The following is a 19,633-nucleotide window of genomic DNA, read 5'->3' as shown; positions in this document are numbered from 1 at the left end:
GCAAGGATAATAAATGGTAACCAGATGTTCCTTTTCCAACCAAGGCCTGCATTTGCAACAAGATTACCAAGCCCTCAGTGTGAACCTGGTTAAAATCTCTTCAGTTTCAGGCAGCATCTGCTTGGAGGGTTCTAATCAACGGTTTTAAGTAATCTGTCAAACTATCAACCTCAAGAGAATGGGAAGAGAAATTTATCTGAATGGGAAACAGAGACTAGCAATCCCTTCTTCCCTCCCTCCCTCCTTCCTTCCCCAGTCACTTAGCAAATGACCGAGTCATTGGACCCACTCACTAGGAGACTGGGAGTTCTAGTCCTGCCTTAGGCATGAAAGCTGACTGGGTGACTTTGGGCCAATCACCAGGAGACAGTCTGTTCTAGTCCTGTCTTAGGCATGAAAGCTGACTGGGTGACTTTGAGTTCTAGTCCTTTCTTAGGCATGAAAGCTGACTGGGTGACTTTGGGCCAATCACCAGGAGACAGTGAGTTCTAGTCCTTTCTTAGGCATGAAAGCTGACTGAGTGACTTTGGGCCAATCACCAGGAGACAGTGAGTTCTAGTCCTGCCTTAAGCATGAAAGCTGACTGAGTGACTTTGGGCCAATCACCAGGAGACAGTGAGTTCTAGTCCTGCCTTAGGCATGAATGCTGGCTGGGTGACTTTGGGCCAATCACTAGGAGACGGTGAGTTCTAGTCCTGCCTTAGGCATGAACACTGATTGGGTAACTTTGGGCCAATCACCAGGAGACAGTGCGTTCCAGTCCTGCCTTAGGCATGGATACTGGCTGGGTGACTTTGGGCCAATCACTAGGAGACGGTGAGTTCTAGTCCTGCCTTAGGCATGAACGCTGACTGGGTGACTTTGGGCCAGTCACTCCCTCTCAGCCCGACCCCCCTCACAGGGTTGTTGTTCGGAAAATAGGAGAAACGTGTGTTGGATAGGTTATCTTCCTCGGGTTATTTGTAAAAACAACAAAGGGGAGATACAAATAAATAAACTTGCAGACTTTTTAAATTGAGGGCTTTCGGCGTGGACGTCCAGGAATATTTGCAACGTAAGTATGGTTCCATTATTCCGGTTGTTCCCAATCTTGGCATTCTAGGTATTACGACATCACGGAAGACCGCGTCTCTCCCGCTCTGGTGTCCGACTATCACAGCCGCCTCTCTCAGTGCGAGGAGCTCTACCGCAAGTTCCAAGTCTTGAGGAGCAGCCTCTCGGCCTGCGATTCTGACTCGGAGAAAGACAACGTCTCTGTGGCGGAAGGGATGAAACTCTACGACCAGATCGAGCACCAGAAACAGAAGCTAAAAATGATTGAAAACCTCCTATTCAGGTAGAGCAAATATTGAAGGGTTTAAAGCTCTGGAACAAAGGATTTACACTGCCTGCAGAACCTCATGCAAAGAAGTCTATTTTCCGCTCCCACTTGGTTTAAATTATTTTGTGGAAGGGTTTTGTTTGCTTACCTCGGTCTCGGAGCCCAAGCTGATTATAGGTTAAATATTTGATGGCAATTAATGGATTTAATTCCCCTCCCCCCTCTCAATTTCAACGAAGAAATTGAAATCCAGGTTGGCTTGGTTTAGAATTATTTCTAGCGAGATCAGGTATCTTCCTTTCTCTGTAGAAGCTCAGGAGTTGGCTAGAAAGTAACTGTGTCAGGACAATAGGAGGAAATCAGAAGTGTGTGCCACCTGCGATTTTAAAAGCTGCAATTGCAATTTTTGCAGTTACTGTTACAGAATAATAGAATAGCAGAATTGGAAGGGACCTTGGAGGTCTTCTAGTCCAGCCCCCCCACCTTCTCAAGCAGGAAACCCTATACCATTTCAGACAAGTGGCTATTCAATCTCTTCTTAAAATCCTCCAGTGTTGGAGCATTCACAACTTCTGGAGGCAAGTTGTTCCACTGGTGAATTGTTCTAACTGTCAGGACATTTCTCCTTAATCCCATTGCTTCTTATCCTGCCTTCAAATGCTTTGGAGAATAGCCTGACTCCCTCTTCTCTGTGGCAGCCCCTGAGATATCGGGACATTGTTATCTTGTCCTTCTTTTCATTAAACTAAAGGTAAAGGTTCCCCTTGCACGTGCTTGCTAGTCGTTTCTAGCTCTGGGAGGGCAGTGTTCATCTCCATTACAAAGCCGAAGAGAGCCAGCGCTGCCCAAAGACGTCTCCGTGGTCCTGTGGCCGGCATGACTAAATGCTGAAGGTGCACAGAACGCTGATACCTTCCCATCAAAGTGGTCCCTCTTTTCCTACTTGCATTTTTACATGCTTTCAAACTGCTAGGTTGGCAGAAGCTGGGGCAAGTAAGGGGAGCTCACTCCATTATGCGGTGCTAGGGATTCGAACCGCTGAACTGCTGACCTTTCTGGTCAACCAGCTCAGCATCTTAGCCCCTGAGCCACCGCGTCCCTCCTCCCTTAAACTAGACCTAGTCAATTCCTGCAACCAACTCTATCAGAATGCAAAGCAGATTTCTGACTTTGGAGCAGGAAACATCTCAATGTGTAACACCAATTATGACATAAGCCAAGGGTATCCAACCTTGGCAACTTTTAAGGCTTGTAGACTTCAGTTCCCAAGATTCTCCCTCTTTCTAGCCTTAACCACTAAGACCGAACTGGCTCTCCTTAGCTAGCTGCTTATTGTTTTTTTGTTTTTTGTTTAGATATGTCTTTGGTTATAAGAAGCACGCTGGGCTCAAGGCAAAAGGAATCCGTTCCTCTAATGCCATCATCACCCACGTTGTCTGTGCTACAATCCAGTCAAGCTTCCTACAATGTCTGTTCAGGGACAAACTTTCACCGGAACATTTCAACGAAGAAATTGAAATCCAGGTTGGCTTGGTTTAAAATTATTTCTAGCGAGATCGGGTATCTTCCTTTCTCTGTAGAAGCTCAGGAGTTGGCTAGATAGCACTTCCTGGGTTCTTTTTATAGCAACCCTCAAGCTTCATTTAAGGTGGCTAACCAGCCAGGTATAGCAAACACGAACACAACCAAAGCATCATGGAAAATAAGAGGAAACTAAAATAAAAATAGCTGATTCACCAAAGGGGAAGAAAAATGATTGCATTAAACCGTAAACAAGAGTGTAAAGGAATTAATTGTGACTCAGATCTGGGTCTTAGTCCTCAAATGTAATCATGGCTTATTATTGGCATCTTAAAATGTTCAGCAACTACAGAGTTAGCAATCTGAAGGGTTTTAAATACACAACAGCTATTCTGCTATGCCAGAACATTTTCCACACAATGTCTGGGTTTTTTTCATTCACTATCTCAAAAGGTCGCTGAACTGCCAAACTCTCCACAGCCTTTTAAAAAAAAGTTTTAGGTGTAGATTCCAAACCTGGCTAATCTTCCTAGTTGGAATTTTTGGTACCATTTCTATTGTTTTTATCCTGTTTTTATTGGTTACAAACTACCCAGGGTTCTTTTTAAGATGGTCGGGCATATAAACATTTGAAATAAATAAATAAAATTGAGGCAATGATTGGGTGAGGTGAAACGAATGGGGGATAATCTTATCTGAATTATATTAGCTTTCATCTCACCTTGAATCCAACTTCGTTCTTCAGCTGTTGTTCCTATCTGCTTCTTTTCTGCTTTTTGATACGTAATTGCCCCACAATGTTGGGTTTGCCAGCTTTCATTATTCTGTGTGTTCTTTCTTAGTTCCACAACGATCCACAGTCTGCTTTGAATGCTTGCTACGAAGGAGACCGGGTTATAATTTGTCCTGGCCATTACCTTATTGAAGGAGCATTGCCTATCGCTGATTCTGTGGCACTAGAGGGTGAGTATTTTTTTTAAAAAACTTTCTTGTCCTAAAGAGAGAGAAATCCCTTTTTCCTGGATGGGAGAATTGCCACAGCCCAGGTATTCAGAATAACAGAGTTGAAAGGGACCTTGGAGGTCTTCTAGTCCAACCCCCTGTTTAGGCAGGAAACCCTATACCATTTCAGACAAATGGTTATCCAATCTCTTCATAAAAACGTCCAACGTTGGAGCATTCATAATTTCTGGAGGCAAGTTGTTCCACTGGTTAATTGTTCTGTCAGGAAATTCCTCCTTAGTTCTAGGTTGCTTCTCTCCTTGATTAGTTTCCATCTGTTAATTCTTGTCCTGCCTTCAGTTGCTTTGGAGAATAGCTTGACTCCCTCTTCTTTGGGGCAGCCCCTCAGATATTGGAACACTGCTGTCATGTCACCCCTAGTCCTTCTTTTCATGAAACTAGATATATCCAATTCATGGAACTGTTCTTCCTATGGTTTAGCCTCCAGTCCTCTATTCATCTTTGTTGCTCTTTTCTGCACTCTTTCCAGAGTCCCAACATCTTTTGTATATTGTGGTGACCAAAACTGGATGCAGTACTCTACGTGTGGGACTTACCGCGGCATTATAAAGTGATGCTATTCCTATGATTTTTATTCCAAATGTGCAGTAGCTACACCAGTGTTAAGCTTTTCACCTCCCTCATTTATCCATCTCTGCTGGATGTCCCATTTGAGTTCATATGTATATGCATGAATGTATATTCCCATATATTTTAAGATGAAAGATAAAGTTGAACAAGGACTGTTAATATAGGATTTTTAAAAAAGGAAGCGTTAGGAAAAAATAAGAGATGAAAAGTGCAGGAAGCAAAAAAGGAAACATAAATAAACCGCTTCAGAGAGATTTTTTTACAGTAATGCTAAGTTTGAATGTAAATTAACCTCTTATTTTATGTTGGGGGTCTGTTTGAATTCCTAAATGATGTTTATATTTTGACACCATAGTGCAGTCATCCTGGGAATGAGAGATTTGGAGAAAGTAGGATAAAACTCTTAACTCCAAGGCCCATTTTGTGCAGATCAAACTTTTTAGTATCATTAAACTCCATTTTTCCTAGCCTTCCATATTCTGTTATTTAATTGGCAGCACCAATTGTCTATAATTAATTGTCTAGCATTTCTGAAGGTGTATTTCCTTGATGAGCTCATGAAAGGTTGCTTAATTGCTGTTTTTTTTTAATAAAAAAAATCCCTTTCTTTCTTAAAAATAAATCCAAATCAAGGAACAATTTAAAGAAAATGAGAATTCAATTAAAAAGCGAGGATTTAAAATTTACTGTAAGCTAAGGAACACGTTCAGTAAAAAACATTTGGGCCAGGAGGTTAAGTGAGTTCTGTTGGATGATTGGATTCATCGTTGGCAATTTCTGTTGTAAGATGGGAATTATTTTTTTCAACTTTAGACATTCGTTATCCGAATTGTTGGTTTAATTTTCATTGTTGCTTTTACTTTTCATACATTGCTGTGAGATGGATGGCCGCATAAATGGTATACAGGCAAACAAACAAAAACATATAAGAAAGATGCGCTGAATACCATTAACAGCTCAAAGTCTATAATACAGAGAGAATTCCAAATCGGTTAAAAAGCAACCTAACTATGATTAGATGATCTTTAGTTGGTGCCAGGCTTGAGTGCCAGGCTTGAGGCAAACCTTAACGAACCAGGAGATGATTCTACTGTTAAGTTTCTTGTATTAAGAGTGCCTATTTTTAGGTTCTCTTAGGGCAAAATATTGTCTAGATCCTAGAGCACAGAAAACTCTCCAGTAACATTGTGCAGTGTGCAAAAGGACTTCAGATCCTGGATGTGTGGGAATAGAATAGAATACAACACAACACAACAGAAGAATAGAACCATGGAATAGAATAGAATTAGAATAGAACAATAGAGTAGAAATAGAATAGAAATGGAATAGAATAGGAATAGAATAGAGAATAGAATACAAACAACAGAACAGAACACAACAGAACACAACAGAACACATCAGAAGAATGGAACCATGGAATAGAATAGAATTAGAATAGAATAGAGAATAGAATAGAATGGAATGGAATAGGATAGGATAGGAATAGAATAATAAAAGAATAGAATAGAATAGAATAGAATCAGAGTTGAAAGGGACCTTGGTGGTCTTCTAGTCCAACCCCTTGCTTAGCCAGGAAACCCTGTACCATTTCAGGTTGTCCAATCTCTTCTTAAAAACTTCCAGTGTTGAAGCATTCACAGCTTCTGGAGACAAGTTGTTCCACTGGTGAATTGTTCTCATGATGTATTTAACGGTAGCTGTGATTCTCTTAATGACTGCGACAAAAGGCTGTAAAATCAGTTCCAACTCACTTAAGTCCCAGCTTGTTTTGCAGCAGAGGTTCCAGGACCAGTTGTGGTCATATGTTGGGGACCAACTGTGTGCTGTTGAGTCCAAAAGATGAAGGATCTTTGTTACTCTCCGAGTTTGGTTGTTTTCTTGCAGACGTTTCATCAGCCAACTAGGTACCATCATCAGTGCTTGAAAGGAGTGGGGTTGGCTCTCTGTTTATATACCCCCCCCCATTCCCTTCTATCACTGGTAAGGTTTCCATGTTGGACAATGAAACATCTGCAAGAAAGCAACCAATCAAGCTCAGAGAGTACCAGGGAACCCACATCTCAGTCCTGAACTCCACGCATTCTCCTTTATTGAATCCAAAAGGTGTACCATATGTGCTTTCTATGGATATTGATTGATTGATTGATTTGATTTGTCAATCACTTACAATATAATAGTTATAAGAATAAATGTGATGACCCGGGACGTGGCACAAAAGCAACCAAGTCACAAAAGTAGGTGAAGTCCCTTTAATACCTCCAACTTGGCCCCCAATGTCCAGGTTACCTTTGGCTGGAGAAAAGAAAACTCCCAAGAACAGTTTTTAAAGGGAAGAAATTCAGTCCGAACCCAAAAGTACATATAGATTATAAATAAAAATCAACACAAACCACGCTGCAGCAATTATTGAGAAAGGGCAGGATAAGGAATTACAGATTTCAAAAGATAACAAAACACACACAGTTGGGGGGACGCCAGAACCCAGATAAGACTTGGCAAACCAAGACAATTCATGCTTTGCTTCCAGCAAGGTGCTGTGTGCAAATGCCCTTTTAAAATCCTGTTTTCCCAGCTGCAGCTAATGAAGGGAATCAGGGCCCTTTCCCCCGCTATAACCCATGTTGCTCCCTTCTCCATTCCTCCCTGCATGCCCTAGGATGAAGAGCACAGCCAGATTGTGCCCTTCCCCAGTTTCTTCCACAGCCACTGGAGCCACACTCCCACTCCCTGTCAGCTGCTTGACCTTCCCCTTGGAATTAGGGGATGACAATAAACATGGGTATGAATACAGGAAATAGGTACGAATAAATGGGGAGAATAGGACAGGGACGGTGGGCACGATGGTGCGCTTATGCATGCCCCTTACAGACCTCTTAGGAATGGGGTAAGGTCAATAGTGGATAGTTTGAGGTTAAAGGAGGGGGGCTTAGTGGATGTAACAGCAGAGTCAAGTAGTGCATTCCAGACATTGACCACTCTGTTGCTGAAGTCGTACTTTCTGCAATCAAGTTTGGAGCAGTTTACATTGAGTTTGTATCTGTTGTGTGCTCTTGTATTGTTGCGGTTGAAGCCGAAGTAGTCATTGACTGGTAGGACATTATAGCAGATAATTTTGTGTACTACACTTAAGTCCATCTGTAGGCGGCATAGTTCTAGGTTGTCCAAGCCCGAAATATGTTCCAAAACCTTCGAAGTTCTCTTTGCTAACACCCCCCAGAAGTGAATCCTGTACCATATTTTCAATTGTCAATTTTCAATTTTCAATTGTCAATGCTTCCCCTTCAGCAACAAGGCATTTTGCACACAGCTGCAGCTGGCTTGGGAGATTAACACCCCCTTATTTTTAACACCCCACTTGCAATATCTTTTTTTTTTAAACTTTGGGGTTGGCTGAGCTCTCTTCTTCCGTCTGCAGGAAGAAGGTGGGGTCTGCCATTCATTGTTAACATAATAGGCACGTCTATCGCTCTTCTAGATTTCTCACGGCTTTCCGGAGCGAGCTTTTGTTGAAGGTTCATTCTTTATCTTGTCAAAACTCCCTAATGGAAAAAGAGCCGAAAGGTTTTTTATTTTATTTTATTTTAAAAAAAAGTTTCCTGCTGTTCAGGTTCCAATTTCCCCACCCTTCCTTCTCTCTTTTCTTTTCCTTTCCCCCCACCTTTTGACATTGTTGTTTTTTTATGATGATTTCCTTGCCTTTTCCTCCTCTCCGATGTTTGATTTATGCAGATATCCACGCCAGCCTGCCGAACCCCCGCAGGAGATGGAATTGCAATAAATTTCATTTATCGGTAGGGGTGAGGGATAAGCTGGTTTGGGCACACGAGGTGGTATCTTTGACAAATCGCATCCCGTTGGAGAGGTCAGGCAAACGGGAGCAGAAGCGTATTAAAAGCGCGTTAGGCCAGCCTCCAGCCTTCCTGAAGCTCTTCAGGAACAAAACCCATGTCAAGTTTATTCACAGAGTCAATGTGGTGATTGATCAAGAGTGAGGAAGTCTCCCTCCCTGTCATGGGATGCTTTGAATGTCAGAGGCTGCTCGCTGTGAGGGTTAATGGTGCAGAAGGCATAATTGCAAGGAAGACCAAACAAAAGAGAATGGGTTGCATTCTTGCCAGGATGCAGTTGGAAGTACGCCTTGCTTTTTAAGGAAGAAGGCTGGGCTTGCTAGTATGGGTGGATCCTCGACTTACAACGATTCGTTCAGCTATTATTCGAAGGTGGGGTTAGCCCTGGAGGAAAAAAAAATGACTTAGTCCTCACAGTTTCACATTAAAAAAAAAAAAAAAAGTTGACAGGTTTATCACGCATCTCTTCATTCCATCCATCTCTTGAGTTTGGAGATGCTTAAAAAACAGGGAAAAAAAAATATGCGCCATGACGCTGATGGTATCTATATTCTCGGTTGCCATGTCGTTATGCTAGTGATGGGCCATAAAAGCTTTACATGCTCATAAATTTCTTTAAGTGGTTCGGAGTAAACAATAGCGGATAACTGAATTAACTTAGCCTTGCTCTTCAAAGAGGAAAAAAAGAGCGGTGGTGTTAAAGACTTACCTAAGTCTGAGAAAACAGCAGACTGTTCCTTTTAAATGATGTAGAAGTTTATAAATAGGAGATCTGAATTGTGATATGGTGTGACAGTGGGATCAAACAGATGCTTTGTCATGAGAAAACATTCAATTCTGTCCATTTCAAGATAATGGAAAGAAAAATCAGTCCTAAACTGGAAGGAATAGCATGGTCTCCCATAGCATAACACTCACATATTTATTTATTAAACTTTAGAATAGAATACAATAGACTGGACTAGACTATAATAGAATAACAGAGTTGGAAGGGACCTTGGAGGTCTTCTAGTCCAACCCCCTGCTTAGGCAGGAAACTCTACACCACTTCATACAAATGGTTATCCAGTCTCTTAAAAGCCCCCAGTGTTGGAGCATTCATAACTTCTGGAGGCAAGTTGTTCCACTGGTTAATTGTTCTAACTGTCAGGAAATTTCTCCTTAGTTCCAGGTTGCTTCTCTCCTTGATTAGTTTCCATCCGTTGCTTCTTGTCCTGCCTTCAAGCACTTTGGAGAATAGCTTGACTCTCTCTTCTTTGTGGCAACCCCTGAGATATTAGAAGGCTGCTATCATGTCTCCCCTAGTCCTTCTTTTCATCAGACTAGACATACCCAATTCCACCAACTGTTCCTTATATGTTTTAGCCTCCAGTCCCCTAATCCTCTTTGTTGCTCTTCTCTGCACTTTTTCCAGAGTCCCCACAGTTGGTCGTACCTTCCAGTTGCATAACTCCCAGATGGCCCTGGCCCCATCTCTGTGTCGGGCGCAGGTCCCTCGTCCCGAGTCCTCCCCAGACTCCCGGACTGGCCCGTGTTCCTCCCCACTGCCCGACTCTGCTGCCAGCTCTGCAGGCCGCCGGCAGACCACAAGGCCAGGAAAAAGAGGCTGTTTCTTGAAAAAAGTATCTTTCCCCAGTGCACCTTACTTCATTTGTTTGGAGGGATTACCAAGGAATTTATTTTAAGCCGGAATGTACCTTCAAGGTGTATTGCGTTGTAGTTGGAGATAGTGTGAGCCGTACCTGGGCACATCTGGAGAATATCAATTTGAGGAAAGCTAAGTCAAACAGCATGAAGCCTTCTTAACATTCCTAAGCGGTACATAACAGTATCTCGCTTAAAAACAATGCTTTAAGTAGATAAGGGATGTTGCACAGATTAAGACAAGTTGCTTGTTTAATCAAGAATCAGGTTCCAATCCATTTGGAAGTTGCAATAGTGCTTCCTGAACTTTTGGGTGAGAAAATTTAGCTGGCTGCATGACTCTTTAAAATTGAGTCATTGTGTGTAATGCACTACCACGATTTTGGACAGAATAACTAAGTTAGAAAGGACCTTAGAGGTCTTCTAGTCCAGCTCTCTGCTCAGGAAACCTGCTGTCCCACTGTTCAGGAAACCTTATATATCCGTGATGGCGAACCTATGGCACACGTGCCAGAAGTGGCATGCAGATCCATCTCTGCCGCCACAGGAGCTGTCGCCCCAGCTCAGTTCTACTGCGCATGTGCGCCTACCTCCCACCAGCCAGATGATTTTGGGGTATCTGCTGCATATGTGTGGGGGATGGGGCGCATGTGGGAGATATGTGCACATGCACAGGAAGGGTGGGGAGCATGCATGTGCAGGGGGTGAGGAAGCACAGTCTCACACGCGCATGCGTAGGGGGTAGGGGAAGCACCGGGGAACACACATGCGCAGAGGGGGGGGGGATGGGGGCACAGCGGGTCGCGCGCATGTGCAGGGGCCGGGGAAGCATGAGGGGGTCACGCGCATGCACAGAGGGTGGGGAGCATGGGGGTTACACACGCATGCACAGGGGGGCACGAGCCACGCAGCAGGGGTCATGTGTGTATTGTGTTATGATATGTACAGAATAACCCTTGAATAACAAGGATAAGCACATGGAAACGTTTATGAGAGTAGTTATGAATAATTATTCAGCCACACACAGCTACACTGAATTGAGTTAAAGTTTACTTTAAGAAATAGCACAGTCCAATAAACAGTCCAGGTCATACACGTTTAATAGTCCAAAGAATATCCAACTACAAAGTCTTCTTACAGGTTGCCTCTGTCATTTACAGTAAACAAAGATATCAAATTATAAGCACAACAGAGAACCTTAGATAGCAGCAGAATGTCAGAGAGAGAGAACAAGCTATGATCTCTCTAGCTCTCTCTTATGGCGACTTCCAATGCAATCAACCAATCGGAATATAGCACAAACCAATACAGTGATCTTCTCTTAAAGCTACAAACATACAATGTTGCTTTATATATTGCCAACCCAACTAATTTATGTACAGATTCCTAACACATTGCATTATGGGTGCAGGCACAGCTGCATGCGCAAGCCATGCGCACATGTGCACTTTCGGCACGTGACGACAAAAAGGTTAGCCATCACTGCCCTATATGGGCTTGTGAGACCACTGAATAAAGCAGGCAGTTCTTGGCAATGCAGGTGCATAGAATTATGATTTAAATCCCAGTCAGTTTTGCTAGAACCATGCAAAGATTGACGATCGGTGTTTAGAATAACCCCTGGCTGGTAGAACTAGAGAGCACTTCTTTTCTATCCTACACTAGCATGGAACAATTAAGAGAGAGTATTTCTCTATGGAAGTTTTATCTACTGTCTCCGGAGATCTAATAACCTGCAGAAAGATAGCCCATCTCTTTTTGTTTTGTCTTTATTTTTTGCCAAGGCTATGGGCTGCCGGATGACATCGTGATAGAAAAGCAAGGGAAGTCTCATGCTTTCGTTGAATGTACCGGAAAGGATGTGAAAATCTCTAACCTGAAGCTCATCCAACATGATGCGGAGAAAGGCATTCTGAGTGAGTTTCTTGAGCTGGCCTGCTGACTCCCCGGGTCAAAAGGAGGCATATATAACCAATGGATGTTCCAAGATGCAATGATATGTCTGATAGCAATAGCCCTTAGACCAGAGGTTGGCAATCTGCGGCTCTGGAGCCACATGTGGCCCTTTTGGTCCTCTGCTACGGCTCCCTGTTCCCACCGCTGATGGGCCCCTCCCCTCCCCATCACTCCTTGCCTGGCCTGAGAAGGTGAGGGTGATGGCGGGGGATGGAGAGTCGCTCCATATTCCAGAGCAGGAGGTGACTGGATGGGAGTGAGTGACATCGACTTGGCCACGCCCACTCAGTCACACCGGTTGTTAAATTATTGGCTCCTGGTGTTTTCTGTGGGAAACGGGTCCAAGTGGCTTTTCGAGTGTTTTAGGTTGCAGACCCCTGCCTTAGCCCTATGTACCACTTCGCAGTGCTTTACGGTCCTCTCTAGGCGTTTTGCAGAGTCAGCCTCTTGCCCCCAACAATCTGGGTCCTCATTTTACCAACCTCGGAAGGATGTAAGGCTGAGTCAACCTGGAGCCAGAAGTGGTATTCAGGAGGTTTGGACCAGTTCTGGAGAACCAGTAGCGGAAATTTTGAGTTGTTCGGAAAACTGGCAAATCCCACCTCTGACTGGCCCTACCCCCAGTTATTCTCTGCCTCCCATTGAGTCCCGGCTGATCGGCTGGGTCGTCTTTGGTTGCCCTGCACAGGAGAACGGAGCTGGAAAGCAGGTTAGTGGGGTGGGGAGGGAATGGAGATTTTGCAGCAACCTTCCCCTACCATGCACACAAAACCACACCAGCAGTAAAAAAAATTTGAATCCCACCACTGCCTGGAGCTGCTCAGAATCGAACTCCTGGCAGTGAGCAGAATCGACCTGCAGTACTACATTCTAACCACTGCACCACCGTATATGTCTATTGCAAGGTGTTATCTTCTGCTGGCTAACCAATGACAAAAGCCATCAGGAGGGAATAGCGCCCAAGCAGCACTCACCGGCACCCTTAAATTGATTGCTGACTTCTCTAATAAACTTAAGGCGCTGAACAATGAATTGACCCCATCGCTGGGTTTGGCTCAACATACAAAGCTCGTTGACCTAACTAACAATTTTTTAAAAAATGGCAAAGTTAAAAAAATAAACCAACAGGAACAGGTTTGAGAGAAGAAAAGGCTCAGATAATAGTGGAAGAAAAAAAAAACCTGGAAAAAATGACGTCCAACTTTCTTTGGTAGAGATGAAAGTGAATAGAATACATAAAATTCAGAGGGTGATTAAGATGGCCCAAAACATCATTGGCTGCTCACTCCCCTCTTTGGAAGAACGGTATAGGAATAGATGTAAGAGGAAGATATTTAATATATTGAATGACTCCTCTCATCCGGGACATCAGCTCTTTGAACTATCACCATCGAGAAGGAGATTCAGGGTATTAAGAACAAGGATGACTAGATTTAAGAACAGTTTTTATCCAAGTGCAGTTTTGAGTTTGAATGCAGGGTCATAAGATTTTGTGGAATTTAATGGCTGAGAGTAATGGGGTATTTACATTTTTAAATTGTATAGAGATTATTGTATGGTCTGTTGTGTTTAATTTTATTTTTCTTTCAATGGTGTTGTCCAGTTTTACTTGTGGAAGAGCACCTCATTTCGTTGCACCCGCTTGCGAGTGTAATGACAAATAAATTCTTATGTCTTATGTCTTATAAAACTCTTCTTCTATGATTGACACAAAACGTGATCAAGGGGAAGACCCACCAAGAAACGCATTTGCTAGGTTTTTTTTTTTCTAAACTAGACTGGTTGTCGGAACACAGTCTTCATTTAGTATACAGAGAAATATTCCAATGGTAGACAATATATTTAACTCGGGGTTGAACTGTAGAGCCTTTTATGTTCTCTGAGCTAAGCTGTTTGTTTGCAACCAATTATTCTTGGTGTTACCTGCCCAGGTAACAAGCACCTGCAAGGAAAACAACTAAGCTTAGAGAAGATCAAGGACTCCGCAGAGAAATATATTTGAGGATCACATCCATTGGGTAAAACTTGCCTCTTGATTATAGTAATCAGAATTAACAGCTTTAGAGCATCCATTGTTTTAAGTTTATTGTATTCCCCTTTCCCCATCCATTTCTTTCCATAGTATTGATTTTATGTGACCTGCTAAAGCAGACAAACGGGATGATCTTCCTTAATGTTCGATGTTCAAAGTTTCTTTAAAGTCCCTTGTTTCCTAATGGGGACCAGCCACCTCTCCTGTCCTCTTTTCTTCCACCCTTCTCCCCACCCTACCCCAGAATTTGATGAATTTTTGTTAGCTGTGTCCCTCTGCCTTTTAAAGAACGTGATAATTAACGCTTCATCATCTGAGATGTGGATTTGAATAACAAATGCTGCATGGGCTAGCAAGATTATTTCAGCACCTTTTTATGTGAAAATATATTCACCCACCAAAAGAAAATAATTGGGTAGTGGGTGCTTGAGCCATTCTTGGAGAAAGTGATTAATTGCTTGTCCCTAATATATTCTTTAGCAGGGTAAATTTATACATTGTGTCCTTTTCAAAAAAAAGTAAGTGTTTAATATGAGCTGCTACCTTTTGATGCGAGAAAATCAGAACTGGTCTAAAACTTCTAGAATTGCTTCTTCATTCTCACGGTGTACTCTTTAGAGCAGAGTTCTCCAACCTTGGCAATTTTAAGCCTCGTGGACTTCAACTCCCAGAATTCCCCAGCCAGCTTTGCCTGATGCAGATTAAAGATTTGGGTAGTAGCAACCCAATAGTTCAAAGATTTATTGTTATTATTATTATTATTTTAACTGTCTTGTTTAGAATAACTCTGCTCGTTTCTTCATACGAGACTTCTGAAAGCCTGTGTGTTGGCTATACTACTTTTATCATCAAGAAATGATTGCGCTCATTGATTTTTAATCAAAGCATGTGTCATCCACAAAAGGACTTGCGTACCAAAATGCACCTGGGGCTTTGTGTTTTGAGACCAATCATCCAATGGATGGCTGTGTTTGTGGAAATCAGTAATTCTGTTGACTTAAGAATGAATTGAGGTACCTGACAAAATATGTTTTGCTGAAGCATTTCAAAATTCCTTGTTTATGCTCACCGGGAAGTTTTGTCTTTGAAGTCTTGTTTGTGCGCCCACAAATTCAAGACCACAATATTTTTCACAGGTGTTCATCAAGGAAGGACTACTCTGGAAAACTGTGTGTTGCAGTGTGAAACAACTGGAGTTGCCATCCGGACATCTGCCGAGTTATTCATGAAGAACTCTGACCTGTATGGGGCGAAGGTAGGAAGAGATATTTGCATTCGTTGGTTCCTTCCTTTCTAGAGCATCAAAGAACTTCTATGGATCCATCACCGTGGTTGACACCTCTTATCAAAAGAAGATGGGTTAATAACAAATAAAGGGTTCAAATGAAGCTACCTGGATTGACAATCTCAGCGATGGCACATTGCAAAATCTGGTAGAAGTCCAAAAATGAAGCCCTGCATGTTTGCTGAGCAATAGCTCTTGCTATGTTCAGGATGTCTTAGTTGCTAGTGATGTAGCCATAGATTTATACAAACTAGAGCGAATAGCTGACTCTTCCACTACAGGTCATCCTTGACTTATGACCCGTTGTTTATGACGGACTCCTCAAAATTTACGTATGACCAGTTCTGGAGGTCCAACACCCCCACCCCTCCCTGGTCACATGACTGCATTTCAGGGGTTTGGCAAATGGCCCGCATTTATGGCTGTTTTGCCAGTGTTCCATGGTCCAATAACTGTCATTTACAATGTTTTTTGTCCAAAACTAGCATTTGTTTCTGCTTTGGGGCAAAAATGCCCCATATAGTGAACAGTGGGTTCCCTTAACAACTGACAGCTTTTGCTTTGTGACTCTGGCATTTGTTTAATGACCGCCACAAAACTGGTAAAATCGGATCTGGTCACATGATTACCCAATTGTCAGGGCTCTGGCAGTTACCCCCAATTAAATCATGAGTCTTGAGCCAAACTTCCAAAACTTAAAAAGGATTTATTGGGAGTTCCCATGTCTGGCACTTCCTGGGTAGAGCCGACTCTGATACACATAATTCATTATCACCCTTGACCCTGGTTCCCCCCCCCCCACCGGTGTATCATAATTCATATTCTCCCATGGGACACATCCATAGCCAAGAGTCATCAATCATGCTCTCCAGATAGAATTTTGTGCAGCAGAAACTTCAGTCACCTAGTTACTGTTTCTGAAAACATTGATGGAATTGTTCTGACCCCAACCCTTTTCCAATAAAACAAACATGAACCAAAGCGAACAGAAACCTTTTAATAATTCTTACAAATCCCTGGCTAAAAGGCTGCTGCAAACTAATTAACTTTGATAAGCACGAGCCTCGCCAAAAGCACGAGGCTGCCAAGAATAACAGATAAGGTTACCTAGAAATATTTTACAACACAAGAGTCTTCAAATACCATCTAAGATACTGCAAGGTCCACGAGGCTCGAGTTTCAAAATGTCTTTGCTTCCTGCAAAGAACGTCCGATTCACAGCTGGCTTTTATCTTCTTGAAGGAGGGGCCATTACTGTGCAGCCGTACTCCCGAGTTGCCCATGCTGCTGCAGCTGTTCTTTCCTACGAGCAATCCTGTGCACACGGGCACTTGGCACAGGCTCCTCGGGAAACTCCTCATCGCTGCTGCCAGCCCCCACACTCTCTGAAGGCAGCAGTCCACTCCCTGATGGTCCTGGCTCCTCATCTGAGTCCTTGCTCTCCTCAGCCATCCGCACCTGCTGCTGGCTAACCACAACAGGAATACAGTTTCCGTTTTGCAAGCTGCTGCACTGCTCCACCCCTCTCAATTTCTGTTGAGAACTCTAAAAACACCAGATAAATATTTTATGAGTTAACACCAATGTCACGATTTACAACCATAATGGGCAGTTCCCATTGCAGCCCTAAGTCAAAGGCTACCTCTACTTGAAACGTTGTGTAGTTTTTCACACTGTTTGCTACGTTTCCTGCATCTTTTCCGTCCGTTTTATGGATTCCCGTTGAAGGCAGCTGTCCCTGGAGAAGTTTCCAGACCAAATTAGCATTCTTTAGTCATTCATTGTCTCTCCTTTCTGTGGAGGTTCTCGGTCATTCCGGTCTTGGTTGTCTCTAAGATGCTTTTTCAAGAGACAATTGGACCTTCTTGTTTTTCCTTGAAGACGTTTTTCGCTTCTCTTCCAAGAAACTTATTCGGAAGAAGCAAAGTGTCTTCAAAGGAAAAATAAAAGAAGGTCCCAACTGCCTCTCGAAAAAGTCCCCTTTTGGGACATGATCTCTCCTATTTTTAACCTGCTTCTCAACTGTTTCCTCTCTTAAATTTCAGGGTGCTGGGATTGAAATCTACCCTGGTAGCACCTGCATTTTGATTGGGAATGGGCTACATCATTGTAAAGAAGGAATCCTGATCAAGGTGAGTCCCAGTTTGAGAGTTGAGTACCGTAAAGTAAATGCATTTCATTTGAGTCTATGGTGAAAAGAATTATTTGGCTTTCCACCTGCAAATAAGTTGTAAAGTAGTCTTCTCAGAACTGCTGATCTGGGTAAATCTCATTCAACTCTCTTTCTCTCGGCTTTTAGAACTTTTTGGATGAGCATTTTGACGTTCCCAAGATAACCATGAAGAACAATGTGATACACAATAATGAAGGCTATGGTGTGGTGCTGGTGAAACCCAAAGAGGCTAGTGAGGTCATGCCAGAAAGCATGTCAGGTATGGTTTTATTGATGTTATTTACAGTACTGGCAAATGAGCGGCATGGTGGCCTAGAGGTGGAGCTCTCGCCTCACAATCAGGAGGCTGTGAGTTTGATCCTAGGTAGCAGCAGATATTTCTCTCTCTCTGGGCACAAAGGGAAAAAATATCTGCTGTGAGCTCTGTGTAGGCATTGGGAAGGGCACCCGGCCAGTAAATCCTCAGCTCCATCCAGTTCAGTTGCTTTGACTGCACTCCGATGCAAGGGGTTCGATGCAGGGAAATCTATCAGCATTGCTATTAAGCTTGCAGAAAGGGCGTGGTGCAAGATACAGATTGCAAGGTAGCCTAAGCCGGTGTTTTCCTACTGCAACAGTTTCGGCTCCCCAATGCACCAAATCAGAACCAACCAAACCGTATTATGGCCCAGGGTGATCAATGAATCCATTGCAGATTTAAGTCAAACACTGTCAATCATGGACTGACTCACACCCGGGGGTGGGCTTCAAAAATTTTAGCAAAGGGTTATCTTCCTGGTTGCTGGGTGGGTGTGGCCATGGTGGGTGTGGCCTAGTCATCCTCCTGCACCACGGTGCTTGGTGGGGGGGGCATTTTTGCCTCCCTGGGCTCTGGAGGTTTTCCTCCAGCCTCCAGGAGGGCGAAAACGGCCTCCCTGGGCTCTGGAGGCCAGAAACAGGCCCATTTCCGGCCTACTTGAACTTCCGGGAGACCCATTTTTCACCCTCCCTGAGCCTTCGCGCACGCCCTACACTTCCCTGCATCCAAAACGGGCCACGTGGGGACTCTGGGGAGGGGCCAGCCAGGAGTGGGATTTGGAGGTTCTCTGAACTGCGCAGAATCTTAGCTAGGGGCCTCTCCCGAATCCCCAGCAGCCCAGACCTGCTTACACCCATAAGCTGTCAAATCCATTTGGTCTCCCTGTTTCTGATTTAAGAACAAACGAAAGATGCTGAAGGCGCCACCGCTGAGAACCGTGAAGATCCTCATGAAATGGATTGTGGTGAAGTAGACCCTGATGGAAGAGACAGCGACGACAATGACGGAGAAGGCAACATTCAGATTTCAAAGGAGCTTTGGGCCACCTCGCTGAAGAAGAACCACCTGTGCCAAAAGAGACTGAGCCAGCTGGGGATCCCAGAGGCAGGCAGCCAGATGTCTCAGGAGATGTTGGAGTCCATCACGGGCAACCAGTTCAAGCGTAACGGGAAAGGGTGTTTTGGAACCTTCCTTTATTGACTTTCCAAATTGTACTATCAAGCCAACAAGAATAACCAGCACTGATAAGCACTGATGCTTTCCAGAACAGCTAAAACTCTCTTGACACCTGTTTTTTTTTTTGTTTTAAATTTAAACCTGGTTATATTTCCTGCTTCACCGTGTTCCTCGTGTGTCCTTTTCAGCAGCAGTGGTTGTGTGCTTCACAATAGTGAAATGCGTGTGTTGCTTGGAGTGAGTCTTGAAGCCGTAACTTGAGAGTTGAAAGTTCCCCGATGACTCTCCCAAAGGGAGAAGAGTCATCCTTATTGGCTTTGTGTATCCATTTATTATTGCACTATTTATATCTAACATCAATCACCTCGTTTTGAAAATAAAATATAGCTCTGTACATTGAGACTGTTGGCACTACTACCCTTCTACCTCCTGACTGCAGATAAAGTGAACATTTGTTTTTTGAGTAATGGCTGTGCAGCAGTTTCAGCTATATTGAGTAAACCTTTATATTTAGCAAAATTGTCCTCTTGCATTACTTATCCGGTTGATTGGGCGTGTGGGAAGCTGTTCAAAAGAGAAAGAGGTCGAGGAGAATGAGCGCGTACAGGGAGACGTATTTGAGAGCAGTGTTGGAATAATACACACACAGCACACAGATACACTGTACAGTAAATGTTGGTTTTTACTTCTAGAAAGTTTAAGCAAAGTTCAAAATAGGCAGTCCAAAGTCATTCACAGGTAAATCAGTTAGTTTTCAATCCAGGGATAATCCAATAACAAATTCCA

General features: G+C 43.3%; 1 protein-coding gene across 1 annotated transcript in view; it reads left to right on the top strand.

Moving 5' to 3' along the window:
- Window positions 1-19,359, top strand: part of SHCBP1 (SHC binding and spindle associated 1) — a 31,555-nt gene extending 12,196 nt beyond the window's left edge. The window contains exons 6-13 of the mRNA XM_026713979.2: window positions 1,103-1,336; window positions 2,677-2,845; window positions 3,685-3,805; window positions 11,712-11,843; window positions 15,052-15,170; window positions 17,246-17,332; window positions 17,500-17,632; window positions 18,570-19,359. Coding sequence (XP_026569764.1) covers window positions 1,103-1,336; window positions 2,677-2,845; window positions 3,685-3,805; window positions 11,712-11,843; window positions 15,052-15,170; window positions 17,246-17,332; window positions 17,500-17,632; window positions 18,570-18,871 — 1,297 coding nt within the window. The 3' untranslated portion in view covers window positions 18,872-19,359. The remainder of the gene's footprint in view (window positions 1-1,102; window positions 1,337-2,676; window positions 2,846-3,684; window positions 3,806-11,711; window positions 11,844-15,051; window positions 15,171-17,245; window positions 17,333-17,499; window positions 17,633-18,569) is intronic.
- Window positions 19,360-19,633: the final 274 nt, after the last annotated feature.

Source organism: Pseudonaja textilis, chromosome 11 (genome assembly GCF_049901715.1).
Source record: "Pseudonaja textilis isolate UNSWEBS1 chromosome 11, rPseTex1.2, whole genome shotgun sequence".
In the NCBI taxonomy this organism is placed as follows: Eukaryota; Metazoa; Chordata; class Lepidosauria; order Squamata; family Elapidae; genus Pseudonaja; species Pseudonaja textilis.
This window is presented reverse-complemented; position numbering and strand designations above follow the sequence as displayed.